The 13,042-nt window shown below is 54.2% G+C and overlaps 1 protein-coding gene across 4 annotated transcripts in view; it reads left to right on the top strand.

Moving 5' to 3' along the window:
• CRACR2A (calcium release activated channel regulator 2A) overlaps positions 1-13,042 on the top strand; it is a 123,562-nt gene that overhangs the window by 101,853 nt on the left and 8,667 nt on the right. For 2 of the 4 annotated variants that reach the window (XM_004279012.4, XM_033404260.2), the window contains exons 15-18: positions 741-822; positions 929-1,043; positions 9,286-9,387; positions 11,574-11,650. In XM_004279012.4, the coding sequence (XP_004279060.1) occupies positions 741-822; positions 929-1,043; positions 9,286-9,387; positions 11,574-11,650 (376 nt within the window). Of the gene's footprint in view, positions 1-740; positions 823-928; positions 1,044-5,363; positions 6,299-9,285; positions 9,388-10,048; positions 11,651-13,042 lie in introns of those variants that run through there. The other 2 variants (XR_004476443.2, XM_033404261.2) reach the window with 2 other exon arrangements.

Raw genomic sequence — 13,042 nt, 5'->3', positions numbered from 1 at the left:
ACCTGCATTTAGGTCCTCTGTCTGAGGGCTGCTGTGGGACCTGCCTGCCCTGCATCCTCTCTCTGGGACCCATGACTCCAGGTAGGGTCACAGCCTCAGAGGGAGGATTGCAAGTGGCTTGTTGGCTGGGATTAGGAGCTCTGATTCCATCTCTAAGGGGGCTTTGCCTCTGATTCCCGCCCCCACCGCTTTCCTTCTCTTCTGTCCCTCCCTCCACCTGCCAAGCCCTCCCCTCCCGCCCTCCTCCCCCACCTACCTTTGCATCACCACAGTGGGAGTCTGGAAGTGCGATCCATCCCCCAGGGATACTCGGATTGTACTATGGGAACTTTGAAAAGCATTTTAGGGAGAAAGAAGAAAAGGGAGGGAGGGAGGAAGGAATCTGAGGACAGTCTTTCCGTCGCTTCGTCTTCCCAAGGAGGGAGTAAATGATAATTCTTTGCGTTGGTAGATTGCTTTTCCATATGTGATCTCATTCGATCCCTAAAGAGGGTCTGGATTACACTGCAGGGAGCAGCCTGCGGTTCAGAGAGGTTCCGTGGCTGGATCAAGGTCCCACAGCCGGTCAGTGGCAGAGACAGGACCAGAAGCCAGGTCCCCGGCCTCCCGGTCCAATGCTCTGTCCCGGCGCACACCACCTGTCAGGCGCTGCAGGGCAAGGGCCGTGCCCTCAGGCTGATGGGATTCCAGGCTGGGGCGTGGGTTCCGGACTTGGACATGATGCTGGGCTCCCCCCACAGGCATCGACTACCGCATGAAGACCGTGCGTGTGGACGACTCGCGGGTGGCCCTGCAGCTGTGGGACACGGCGGGGCAGGAGAGGTGAGGATCCCCACCCCCACCCCGGGTAACCCCGCCTCTCCTCTCCCCGCGGGGGCGGGCTGTGGCAGCAGAGGAGGCCGCACACCTGACCCGGCCCTTTGCGCAGGTATCGCTGCATCACCCAGCAGTTCTTCCGCAAGGCCGACGGCGTCGTGGTCATGTACGATCTCACAGCCAGGCAGTCCTTCCTGGCCGTGCGGCTGTGGCTGAGCAGCGTGGAGGTGAGCTGGGGGCCTACGGGCGGCCCCTCTTCCTGGGCCTGCTGCCCTCTCTGGACACCTGACTCACACCCCACCTTCTCCGGGAAAAAACCGGTTCAGGCGTCCATGCGTCAGTCCACCCAAGTGCCCGGCACCAGGCTGGTTACTGGGGACCCAAAGGTGAACACGAGAGGTGCGGTCCCTGCCCTCATGGGGGGAGGGGGCTGGGGGAAGGACACAGGACAAATACCAATTAAACCAATAATGGTGTCATTAAGATTGTGAAAAGCGGGGTAGGATTAGGGGACGGAGTGTCAAGGATGGGTGGGTTCCCAAGGCATTTAAACTGAGTCACCACCGCCTCTCCTGCATTTTTCTAACTTCAGGGGGTCCCGCCGTGACCAGCCCAGGACCGTTGTGCTCACGGTTTGGGGGCCTGGGTCACAGCCCTTCGCACGAGGGGAGGCTGATCTGCAATGTGTGGGACCCAGGCCCCCCCCAGAGTCACCTCAGGCCGGGCCCTCGAGACACGGGGCTCTTCCTTGAATTCTGGATTCTCTGTAAGACTCCGCTCTCTCGCTGTTATCCCTGCAACATGCTGCTTTGTAAGCGCTTTCTACTTCCCGACCACCTGCACGTCCTCCTCTGCCACTGAATGCAGATGTCTCGAGGCCAAGGGCAGTGTGCCAAGCCACTTATTATTTTTCACAGGCCCCCTCCCGCCCGATTCCTTCACACACAGTCAAATGGTCCCAGCTCCTTCCATCAGCAGGACCCGTGCTTTGTTCGTTTATTTGTTCTAAACACTGCCAGGCATTGTTCTGGGGTCTGGGCATTCCAGCACCAGATAAAAGAGACAGTGTTCCTCTCCCCATGGAGCTTATGTTCAACCCTCTGCTCAAGCCCGTAGGCCTTGGCCAGCCCCTTACCTACTCATCAGTCAGGCTGCCACACTGCTATCCGGGACGCAGCTGCCAGCCCGGGCCCCCGCTGCCCTCTGCACATCTTTGTCATCATGACCGGTATTTGGGTCCCCCAGTGCTGGGCAAATGTTGGACGCGTGCGTGGATGCCGTGTCACCGTGCAGGCGGGATAGGGGGTCTGTTCATTTCACTTGTTTCAACCCTAAGATTTATGCTTTCTCGCACCAAAATCTGTTTCTCTTGAAGTTTGGATTGGATGGGCCGCTCCTTTCTCTCCTGTTAATCTACATCCTTGTCGTTACCAAGAAAAATGAGGAGCAGGAATGGAAGCCAGATGCAGGAGTTTCTCAGAAATGTGCTCGATACAAGTTATTTTTCAAAATTATTGCGTCTAAAACACAATAGAGAAAATGTACGTTTTGAAATGTAGTGAATGGCTCTATACCGAGCTAAGAGTGGAGACAGATGGTGGGGTGATCCGGAAGTGAACCCTCTTTAAACTTTGTAATTTATGACATGATTTTTTTTTTTTTTTTTGCGGTACGTGGGCCTCTCACTGCTGTGGCCTCTCCCGTTGCGGAGCACAGGCTCCGGAAGCGCAGGCTCAGTGTCCATGGCTCACGGGCCCAGCTGCTCTACGGCATGTGGGACCTTCCCGGACCGGGGCACGAACCCGTGTCCCCTGCATCGGCAGGCGGACTTCCAACCACTGCGCCACCAGGGAAGCCCTATGACATGAGTTTTGATAGCACCAGCAGATTCCTCTTCCTCGCGGAAGTTAAGCACCAGGAGAGACTTTAGGGATGACCTAACCCGGTGGTTTTGAAACTTTCCTCCTTGGAGCCCTGGAACCAGGCTGACCTTTCCCACAGCCAGAGACAGGCAGGGAAAGGTGGTGGTCACAGGTCTGGGCCTTCTCCCCCACCTCAGAACCCCTCTATGACTTTCAGTTTTGCTTATTGGAAGTTCAGCCACAATTTTGTTAGACAAGAGGGTTTCCCTCTGAAAATCACTGACATAATACAGCCATCTCATTCCAGATGAAGAAATTTAGGCCATGACCTGGTCAAGGTGTCCTGTTCTTCTCCCAGCCACAGACATTTAATCGTTCCCCGTATCTAAATTTTGATAAATGTACAGTGGGGTTTCCACGTGCACTGAACCCGAGGACGCAGGACCTGCAGATTCCGGGCTGGGGGCTGACTGGGCCACGCCATTTTATATAAGGGGCTTGAGCGTCCGTGGATTTTGCTACCCGCGGGGGTCCTGGAACCAATCCCTTGCAGATAGGGAGGGACAACCGTATACTAGAGCTGGGAAGAGGCAATGCACATAGTCTGGGATTAGAAGGGATGGATGGAGAGAAACTTACAGAACTACACCTTCTGCCATTAGTAGGGGGCTGTAGTTTCTAAGGCCCCTGTTTTGCAGAGAGCCTGGGATCTAGCCAGGAAGTGGAACGTCTGGTTGAATTGGAAGGAGGTGGTGGAGGTGAAGAAATGTCAGAGGGCCATCGTTGCAGCTTGAAGCATGAGCTCGGCCATTCTGCAGAACGCTGGGTCGAGCACTGCGTGGCTGGCCTGATCCTGCCCGGGGTAGGGCTGGGAAGCGTCTCTGGCACGCACCCTGCCAGAGCCACTCCCCAGTGGAAGCTGAGCTGAGATGGCAGATCCACCTGTGGTTAACTCAGAATTATCCCCATGTGGATGGGGCTCCTCTGTACACTTTGTAGTTTGCGTTTTCCTGCTTTAAAATCTTAGCAGAAGGTACTGGTAAATTTTAAATGATGATTCCAAACTTAGATGGACATCAGGATCACTTGTGAAGCTTTCGAACAAAACAGACACCAGGGCCCAAAGAGAACGATTCAGGTCCCAGAAATGCAAAAAACCCCCAAACAGCAAAAGTCCCCCAGGTGGTTTTGTTTCTCAGCCACCACGGATTCCAGCCTAAACAAGTGCTTCTCAAACTCTAATATGCACGAAGCATCTCCTGGAGACCTGGTTAAAATACAGACCCTGGGTCAGCAGGTGCGGGCTGGGGCCTGAGATGCTGCATTTCTAACAAGTTCCAACAAGCCAGCGCTGCTGGTCCAGGGACCACACTTGGAGAAGCAAGATTCTAAATCCTTTTCAAAGATGTTTGTAATTTGCGGGGCACGACCCACGTGCCCAGCCCACGCCACGCGCTCTGGGGGGCTCATTGTGATGCACCGGTGCAGCGGCCCCAGGGTTCTGCGAGCAGGTGCTAGAGGCTGTGTCAGGTGGGGTTGTGTGTTGAGGATATGGACCCGTGGCATCATAAATGCAGTTGTTCTCAAGATTCTTGAAAAGCTAAGTCGTTCCGCCTTGGCAACCAGCCATCAGAGACATCAGGTGATAGATTAAAACTTCACACCTAATTGGATCGGAGGGGACCTGAGAATAATCGGCCCTTGATGTTTGTGGCGCACCTTGAATTTCCGTAGCACCCCCAGCGCTTCGCCAGCCCCTTGCCAGGAGAAGGGAGGGTGGAGGGGGAGCTTTAATGACAGGCTTTGGGTTCAGAAGCCTTATTATTAAGTGAATGGTGGCCAGCTGTTCCCAGCGCCCCTTCCCCCATTAACCTGAAAAGCCGTACCCAAGGAAAGGGCTGACATTGCCACGGATTATACACGGCAAAGACTGACTCCCAGGTTGCGACGGGCAGGAACAGCGGCTGGGGAGGCGTGGAGTTCCCTGCAAAGGATATTCTCATCGTCCCAGCCCAGCCACCACCTGGCCGTGAAACGTGGGCCAGTCACTCCACGAAGGGGTGGACCAGAGGGTCTGGAAGGTTTCTCCTGGCCCCCGTGCTCTATAGGGTCTGGCACCTGACTCTCTGGGGGGCCGGGATGGAGCAGGTGTGTGTGGATGGGAGAACCCTGCCAGCCCAGAGGGAACCGAATGCCTTGGGCACAAGAGAAGGGGCGACTGCTCTGCCTTATGAGGTGTCCTGCCCCACAGCCCCTCCTCTCCCACCTCAGCACCTTTACCTGGCCCGCAGGTCTCCTGCAGGAAAGACCCAAGCGGGGCCCACACATGCTCTGTGCTGATTCTCCCGCCATTTAGCTTTCCTGTGCACGTCCAGGGAATCAAAGCAGTTAGACCTTCCTACCGACTCAGCACCCCCCACTCTCCTGACCACCACATCTCGGCTGCGTGGTGCTGGTTTAACCAGTCCAATCTAGAGGAGAAACTGGTCAGGCTCTAAGGGCCCCATGTTTAGACCGTGAGGCACCCTGGACATCTGAAGACTTTGGGGCCTGTGTCAGGTAGAGAAGATAGGATATGGTACAAGCCCGATGGGCTGGTATTCCTCCCGAATCCAGATGTTTGGTCCGCACTGTCTGCAGTCCTGGCGTGTTAACTTCTCGTCTGGATCTTTCTGTCGTCCCCAGGAGCACTGTCCTGTTAGGCCTGTACATCAAGGAAGTGGCATCTGACCCAAGTCATCAACCAGCAGGACCAGTGCCTCTGAGCCAGAAAAAACCATGGAGATTAATCTCACGTAGCCTCTTGTTTTATAGCTCTGCAGCTTTCCTCTCCCTTCCTGGACGGCTGACTGGCTCTCACTCTGTGACCTTTGCCACCGGTGACAATGTACAGCACACGGCAAAAAACAGCAGTTTGATTTTCCTTTTCCCCACGTTCCAAGCTGAGCTCAAAGTGCTGGCGGTTGAGAACGAACTACGCAAATAAACCTTGTTTTGACTCATCATACGGGGGGGCGGATAAATATGGAAACCCCCAATATATAATTTTGCAGTCATTTTCTTCTGAGCATAAATGCATGCTTTAATGTGCTGAGAAATTTTTTTGTTCTGCCTCTGGAGAAATAGCAGCACTAAGTGCTTTTTCTTGCCTCCTAGCAAATAGATATTAACACACACGCACGCACACGCACACGCGCGCACACACACGCACACGCGCACATGCACACACAGCAACCAACCAAATGCAACAGCTGCACGTCCTGAGCTGAAAGCCAGCCCTTGCTCTGAGTTGACAGCTTCTGTAAGCGAAAGTCAGAGACGGGGAATCTTTTGCATTTCAGCAAGTCTGTCTTCCACGAAGTTCAAGTTCAGAGAAAGGTAACTGAAGTGGTGGAAGGTGGAGAGACTTGCTTGTGTGTCAGACCAGCTCTGGAGCCCACCTCACAGCTCAGGGAAGAGGGAGGGAAGAGAGGAGGGATCCAGGTGGGTCCCACGGAGAGACGTGGCAGAGCCAGACAGAGCCTGGGCCTCCTGCACAGAGCCTGTGCCCAGCCCGGGAGCTGCCCTCAGACCTGTCCCTCTGACCTGGTGTGCCCATGGGACTTCAGCAACATCTATAAAAATGTCTACAGGGCTTCCCTGGTGGCGCAGTGGTTGAGAGTCCACCTGCCGATGCAGGGGATGCGGGTTCGTGCCCCGGTCCGGGAAGATCCCACATGCCGCGGAGCGGCTGGGCCCGTGAGCCATGGCCGCTGAGCCTGCACATCCGGAGCCTGTGCTCCGCAACGGGAGAGGCCACAACAGTGAGAGGCCCTCATACCGCAAAAAAAAAATGTCTACAGACGTTGGGTGGCCTTAGACTTAGTCACCAAAGGAGGTGCCCTTTGGACTTTTAAAAGTAAGTGTGGCTTCATCTGGTGGATAATTATGAGCCCCTTTGTCCAAGCAGCGGACAGGCCAACACCCTCGTTAAGTAGGTGAATGATGTAAAGTGTAGGCAAAAAGCTCACGTCTCGAGGTTCAAGTCGGAGAGGACCATGAAGCCCCCAGCCCAGCCCCAGTGCCTCCTGTGTCAAAGGGTGACCTGGGGCCGTGGTGAGGGTGCCTGGCTGCCAGCAACGGGTAGCACACGCCCTGGCCTTATGTGTGTTCTCACTTATTTTTGCCACGTCTTTGGAGATAGGCCTGATTCTCCTACATCAGCACAGGCCAGGGCCCTGGGAGGGGAAACGAGGGGTCCAGAGAGTCTGTATAAGAGGGGAACACTGCAAAGGGCAGAAAACCACCGCTCCAGCTGGGGCCTGAGCTTTTTTTTCCTGCTCCTTCTAAGCTCTTTTATTTTTATTTTCTTAGCCAGGAAGCACTTTAGGAAGGAAGACTGCCTCTCCTTTTCCAAGAGGCAGCCCGGCTGCTCATGGTGCGGGGCCCAGATGCTGGGCTGACTGTTCCTACCTCATCCTATTTGGTCGTTCAGGACCTGGCATCCCCTTTACAAGGGAGGAACAAGCCATCGCCCGTAACAAGTAATACCAGGTTCCAGGCTAGAATCCCACCCTGGGATTTCAAGTCTGATGCTCTTATTTTCAGAGCATTTCCATGTCAAGAAATCCCACCAGCCTTAGTCATTCCTCACACATCAATCTACAAATATCTCTCACGCGCGTGTGCTGCAAATAGCAAGTCTTCTGGCCCACATTCCTGATTCTTCCCCTTTTCTTCCTTTTCTGTGAAAAACTCTTCACGCAAGTTTCTGCGGCACAGCACAGGTGGGGAGCAGGGTATTCCCAGTACCCGCAGTCCGGTTAAGAGGGAGCCTTATGGTCCACGCACGTAGCCATCGGTGGGTTTCTTACTTGCAGATAACTGGAATATGGCCAAGTCTACCCAACACATCCACCACCATGTGTGTAAGTCAATCTACTGCTGAGGGGCACTGTAAGATCTTGGGCCTCTGAGTCATCGTCACGAATGTTCATTACCATCTCACCACGACTATGTGGAAATACTGCCTTTAGAGAGTTCCGGTTAATGAGACACTAAATAGCAGAGAGGTCATTGGAAATAGTAGTTCAGAGTGAAGGATTAGAGAAAGGTGGCCCCGTGCACTAAAGGGTGGGTGCTCAGAGCGCTGACTTCGCTGGGTGCTCCTGGATTCTCTGAGCTTTAACGTTCTCATTTAATACGTGAGAGGCTTTTCACTACTGAACTACAATAAAAATGAATGTGTAGGGCTTCCCTGGTGGCGCAGTGGTTGGGAGTCTGCCTGCCGATGCAGGGGACACGGGTTCGTGCCCCGGTCTGGGAGGATCCCACATGCCGCGGAGCAGCTGGGCCCGTGAGCCATGGCCGCTGAGCCTGCGCTCCGCAACGGGAGAGGCCACGGCAGTGAGAGGCCCGCGTACCAAAAAAAAAAAAAAAAAAAAAAAAATGAATGTGTAGGTTGAGGAACCACGGAGGCTTCATTTCGAATGTGATGCTATTTAAACCCAAAACAGGTGACCTGTCAGATGGACCATGGACATTTATTTGACGGGGTCTAGGGTAAAGCAGACAAACTGTTGGCGAAAGTAGCCACCGGCAGGCTTCTGGTGTCCCACGGCCTTCTCTACTTAGTGAAACAGAGCTGCAGTGAATAACTATTTATTACCAAATTATGATTAAAAGCCCCTAATTAAATATCTCACAAAGCAAAAATAGCAACCTGCGTAAATGTGAACGTTACCATATTGACTCACTCAGTAGCTATGTGTCCTGGGCCCTTGGGGTGCAAAGACCCTGGGGTGCAGGGACCCTGGTGTGTAGGGACCCTGGGATGCAGGGACCCTGGGGTGCAAAGACCCTAGGGTTCAGGGACCCTGGGTGCAGACACCCTGGGGTGCAGGCCCCTGGCTGATATGACACAGGACACAGCCCCTGGAGGAGTAAGTAGGGTTGAGCCCTGGAATAAACCTGTTCTTCTGGCCCCTGAAGTGCGACTGCTGTGGCCCCCGTTCTTCCAGATCAGGGCTGCTTCAGAGCCAGGGCACCCAGGACAGGGGTCCCCATGGGGTGACCTCCAGGGAGGCACATGACAGTCACGGATCACGTGCTGTGGACCCAAGACCGTGACTCGGATGTGGACCCAGCCCTCGGGGAGCTACGTGCCCAGTTCAAGGCCGCCAGAGGTACACTGCTGACCGTGCAGCCCCTGGGCCTCCTCAAAAGCCCCTTGAGCAACTCCTTGTTCACTCTGGTCACATCGATCAAGTCTGATCACCTGGCGACGCCCTCGGGGGCTCCATACGGACACCTATTGTACCAGCGCCAGCTGTGCCCTATCCTGCTCCCAGTGCCAGGTCACGGGGAGCAGGGTAAAGGGGGGTCCCTGCACTGAGAGGGCTGGGAGGCACCCAGAGGCAGCCTTGAGCACCTTGCAGAAGCCCGGCAAACTGGGGCTCTGGGAGATGGTGGTCCCCTCTGTGCTTTGGGGTGACTCTGCTACCACCAGCCTTCATGGCAGCAGTGGGTTCGCAAGCTAGTTTGTGTCTTTGCAGCCAGTGTTTCCACCTGCCCTTCCCGGTTCTCCTTAAGGATGCTTCTCTCAGTTGGGGGATTATCTGTTCCGCAGGAAGCTGTGGGAGACCACGTTCCCGTTCTTCTGCTGGGCAACAAAGTTGACAACGAGAAGGAGCGGGAAGTGCCGCGGGGCCTGGGAGAGCAGCTGGCCCAGGTGAGGGGTGCGCATCCCTGTCTCTCTGGACAGGGAGGGACCCCAAGGGGAGTCGGGCATGCACCCCAGAGCCGGGGTGGGAACCTTCTCTGGGAGCCCCCTGTGAAGTCAGCAGGCGGGCTGGGTGGTGTCCCGGCATCGTGGGGCTGGTCCAGCTGCCGCACGTGGAAGTTTCCGCAGAGAACTTGACTCAGGTGTGGGGAATTTCCCAGATTCTCTTCCTCGGAACTCAGAACTATGAATCCTCAGATAGTAGGAGGTTACTTATTTCAGTCCCCCAGCTGATCCTTGAATCCCATCATCTGTGTTTCCCTACTTGGTTGCCTTCAGGGATGAAACACTCACTGCCTGTCGGGCAGCGTGCTCTTCCTTGGGCAGCTCTGTTAGAGCATCCATCCTTCCTTCCGAGACTGAGCGTCCAAGCTGCAAACTCCAGATAAATTCAGGGCGGGCACTGCAAAGCCAGCCATTAAAATGAGCATCGACCCTCTTGCCCAAGCAGGGAACTGTCGCGGCGCGATGGCAATCAGGCAGCAACAAAAGCCATGCTCGCTCCTTGCTTCCTCTACTGCTTCAGAGTGGTTTTCGGGGAACTGTGTGTCTGGGGAGATAGGGCTTCCCAGCCCCAGGATTCCACAATTCTCCGTGTGCTTTGCTCCAGACAGGGACTCAGGACCTCAGAGGCTAGGAAGGCAGGCACAGGTGGTGAAACTCAAGGGAAAAAGGAAGAAGAAAGTCCCACAGCTGCATGTCCACGGGCTGCATCCACAATTCCCAGCCCAAGGAGCTCTGAGCACAGAGGTTTTTGCATTGCGTTTGGCAGAAAAATCCTGACCGGAACCGATGTGAGGCTATTTATGGGTTTTGTTTACCTCACTTTGAATAAATATTCAAATATTTCACTGAAGAATTATTAATATATTTGATTATAGCCTGCTATCCCAGATCCACAGAGGCTATTATATAATATGTATTATAGACAAGTATTCACTTTCTAAAACTCAAAAATTCTGGATTCCAAAATGCATCTGGATCCAAGGTTTTTGATTAAGGAAGTGCAGACCTGTGTTTTTAGTTTGTCATCCCATTTTCTTTTTTTTTTTTTTTTTCCATTTTCTTTTATTTTCTTTCTTTCTTTCTTTTTCTGTCTTTCTGTCTTTCTGTCTTTCTCTCTTTCTCTCTTCCTTTCTAGTGGAAAAAAACCCTGTGGCTCCGAGAAGTTAAGTGATTTATTCAAATTCTCACCCGGCCCCAGGGGTGGGGTCAGGACTCGAAGCTGGAAGGCAAATCACATCTCCCAGTTCTAGGTCCTGCACGCTGCCCGCACCCACACAGAGCCTTAAACCTTCCACAGATGGAAGGGGAGTCAGGGCCCAACCGAGGCGTGCAGGGACCAGACCAGGTGAAGGCAGAGGATGGAGCTGGGCCAGCGTTCGCGGGGCCTCCTGATCTGCAACCGCAGAAGTGTCTGCACTCGGCTACCCGTCCCCCCAGGGCGTCAGCCTCCAGGGCTCATGCCAGATGCCATTAGCATTGTCATTAAGGAAGCAGGAAACCTATTAATGGGAGTGACAAGTGGAATAAGATGGGCCTTGGCCATGACACCCCTACCTCCACTCTCACAGTCCAGCTTCTGCCTAGCAAAGTGATGGACAATTGTCCTGTGGAGCCAGTGCGCATGGCGCGGGCAGCGGCGTATTAATTAACTGGTGTATGAATTAACTGTGCCCGTGTCCTGGGGAAAGCAGGCTGCTGGGAGCCCCGCTGTGACCCAAACAGGCCCACCCGCCATTCGTACCCTCCTGAGCCTCAGTTTCCCTGCCTGTAAAGTGGGACGGATGTTGCCCACCCTGGCCTCTGTGTCTCGGCCTGCATCACAGGCTGGTGTGAAAAGAAAGGAGCCCGTACATCCCGGACAGCAATTCCAGAAAGTGTAAAACACGAAGGCAGCAGTGTAGGTCCTATTGTTTTATAGTTGTTACGGCTCCCCTGAGAGATAGTTCCAGAGCCTACATCAGTCAGGGAGCAGGAGGGACAGAAATCAACCTGGTACAGAGTGGGGAGGGGACGACACAACGAAGTGAGGGTGTGGTAAGTGCAGAGGGGCATTCTCCCATGCCCCCCATGGCTCCCTCCAGCCCCCCACCCCCATATTCTCCTTCATGCCCTCTGTTCTCTGATTCCAGGAGCACAACCTGATCTTCTACGAATGCAGTGCCTATTCCGGTCACAACACCCAAGAGTCCGTGCTCCATCTGGCCAGGTAAAGGGACACCACTCAGCCGGTCCCTCTGTCCATCTGAGCCATCTGGGTAGAGCGGCTGGAGGCCTAGGCCTTTGTGTGGGACCCCAGGGATGAGGGACAGCCCCCCGAAACACAGTGACAAAGAGAAAGCCTCGTTGCCTGTCACCCCGCCCGCCCCCCAACTGCAGTCTTCTGAGCCGTAAAGCCTGCCTTCTTCCCAGCGATCCTCTATTGAAATGCAAATCCTCCTGGGAAGGGTCAGATCAGAGGCCCCTCGATGCTGGCTACTATTTTAGCAGGGATTAGTTGGCAGCCAGCTGGGTTATACTGTGGGCTCCTGGGGGAGGGGGAGGGGAACCCAAGGAGAGGGGCTGCGGTGGGGGACACAGAGGCACCCGAGAGGACAGCACTCAAAAGATCGGCCCCACTCTGCCTACACTGAGGGTAAAGAAACAGAACCACACAAGCCCCATCTCAATCCTTGGGCAATTCACTCGTTCATCCATCTAGGCATCCATCCACCCCTCCCTCCATCTATCCATCCCTCCCTCCATCCACCCCTCCATCCATCTGTCCCTCCACCCCTCCCTCCATCCATCCATCTATCCATCCACCCCTCCATCCAACTGTCCATCCCTCCCCCCATCCATCTGTCCACCCCTCCCTCCATCCACCCCTCCATCCATCTATCCATCCCTCCCTCCATCCATCTGTCCATCCATCCAGCCGGCAAATACTGACTAGCGCTCATTTTGCGCTCAGCCTTCACCTTGGGGCATCTAAAAAATATTTTTATTTGAGTAACTAAGAGCTCAGGACAACTTCTTCAATGCACTGGAGAGGCGCTGGGGTTATGGAAGACGTAGGGAGCTATGGGGAAAATTCTAGGGTTTTCTCTGCCACTGATTCCCGGGGCAAGTCACCCTGCCTTTCTGAGCTTTGCCCCCAGCATAGGAACATCCATCGTATTTTCCCTGCCCACTCAAGGGTTGTGAAAATCAGAAGACATGCTTCAGGTGAAAGCTCTTGGAAGGTATAAAGCAGGGATAAGATACTTAATGCTATTTTTAATCCTTCACCTCTTATAGTTAATCTGGAGCTGTGCTCATGCGGGAAGCCCCACCATAAAGTTAATAACCAATAAATATAATTTCTGAGCCTCTGCTGTGTGCTGGGTACTGTGATAGGCTGCAGAGACAAAAGATACAGTCTCTGCCATCAGCCTCACCCTCTGCTGAGGGAGCCAGCACAGAAGCAGGGCATTACACCCAGTGATGGGGCTATAATGGAGAAAGGATCCACATGCTATCAGAGCATCAGGGGAGACTTCCTGGAGGAGGTGTTATGAAGGACGCATATTGACTACACTCTGGCTTTACAAATTATAGTCGTGCACCTGTGCTCGCTGGG

Source organism: Orcinus orca, chromosome 11, assembly GCF_937001465.1.
Source record: "Orcinus orca chromosome 11, mOrcOrc1.1, whole genome shotgun sequence".
In the NCBI taxonomy this organism is placed as follows: Eukaryota; Metazoa; Chordata; class Mammalia; order Artiodactyla; family Delphinidae; genus Orcinus; species Orcinus orca.
The sequence above is the reverse complement of the archived record's forward strand: the minus strand, read 5'-3'. Positions and strand labels throughout refer to the sequence as shown.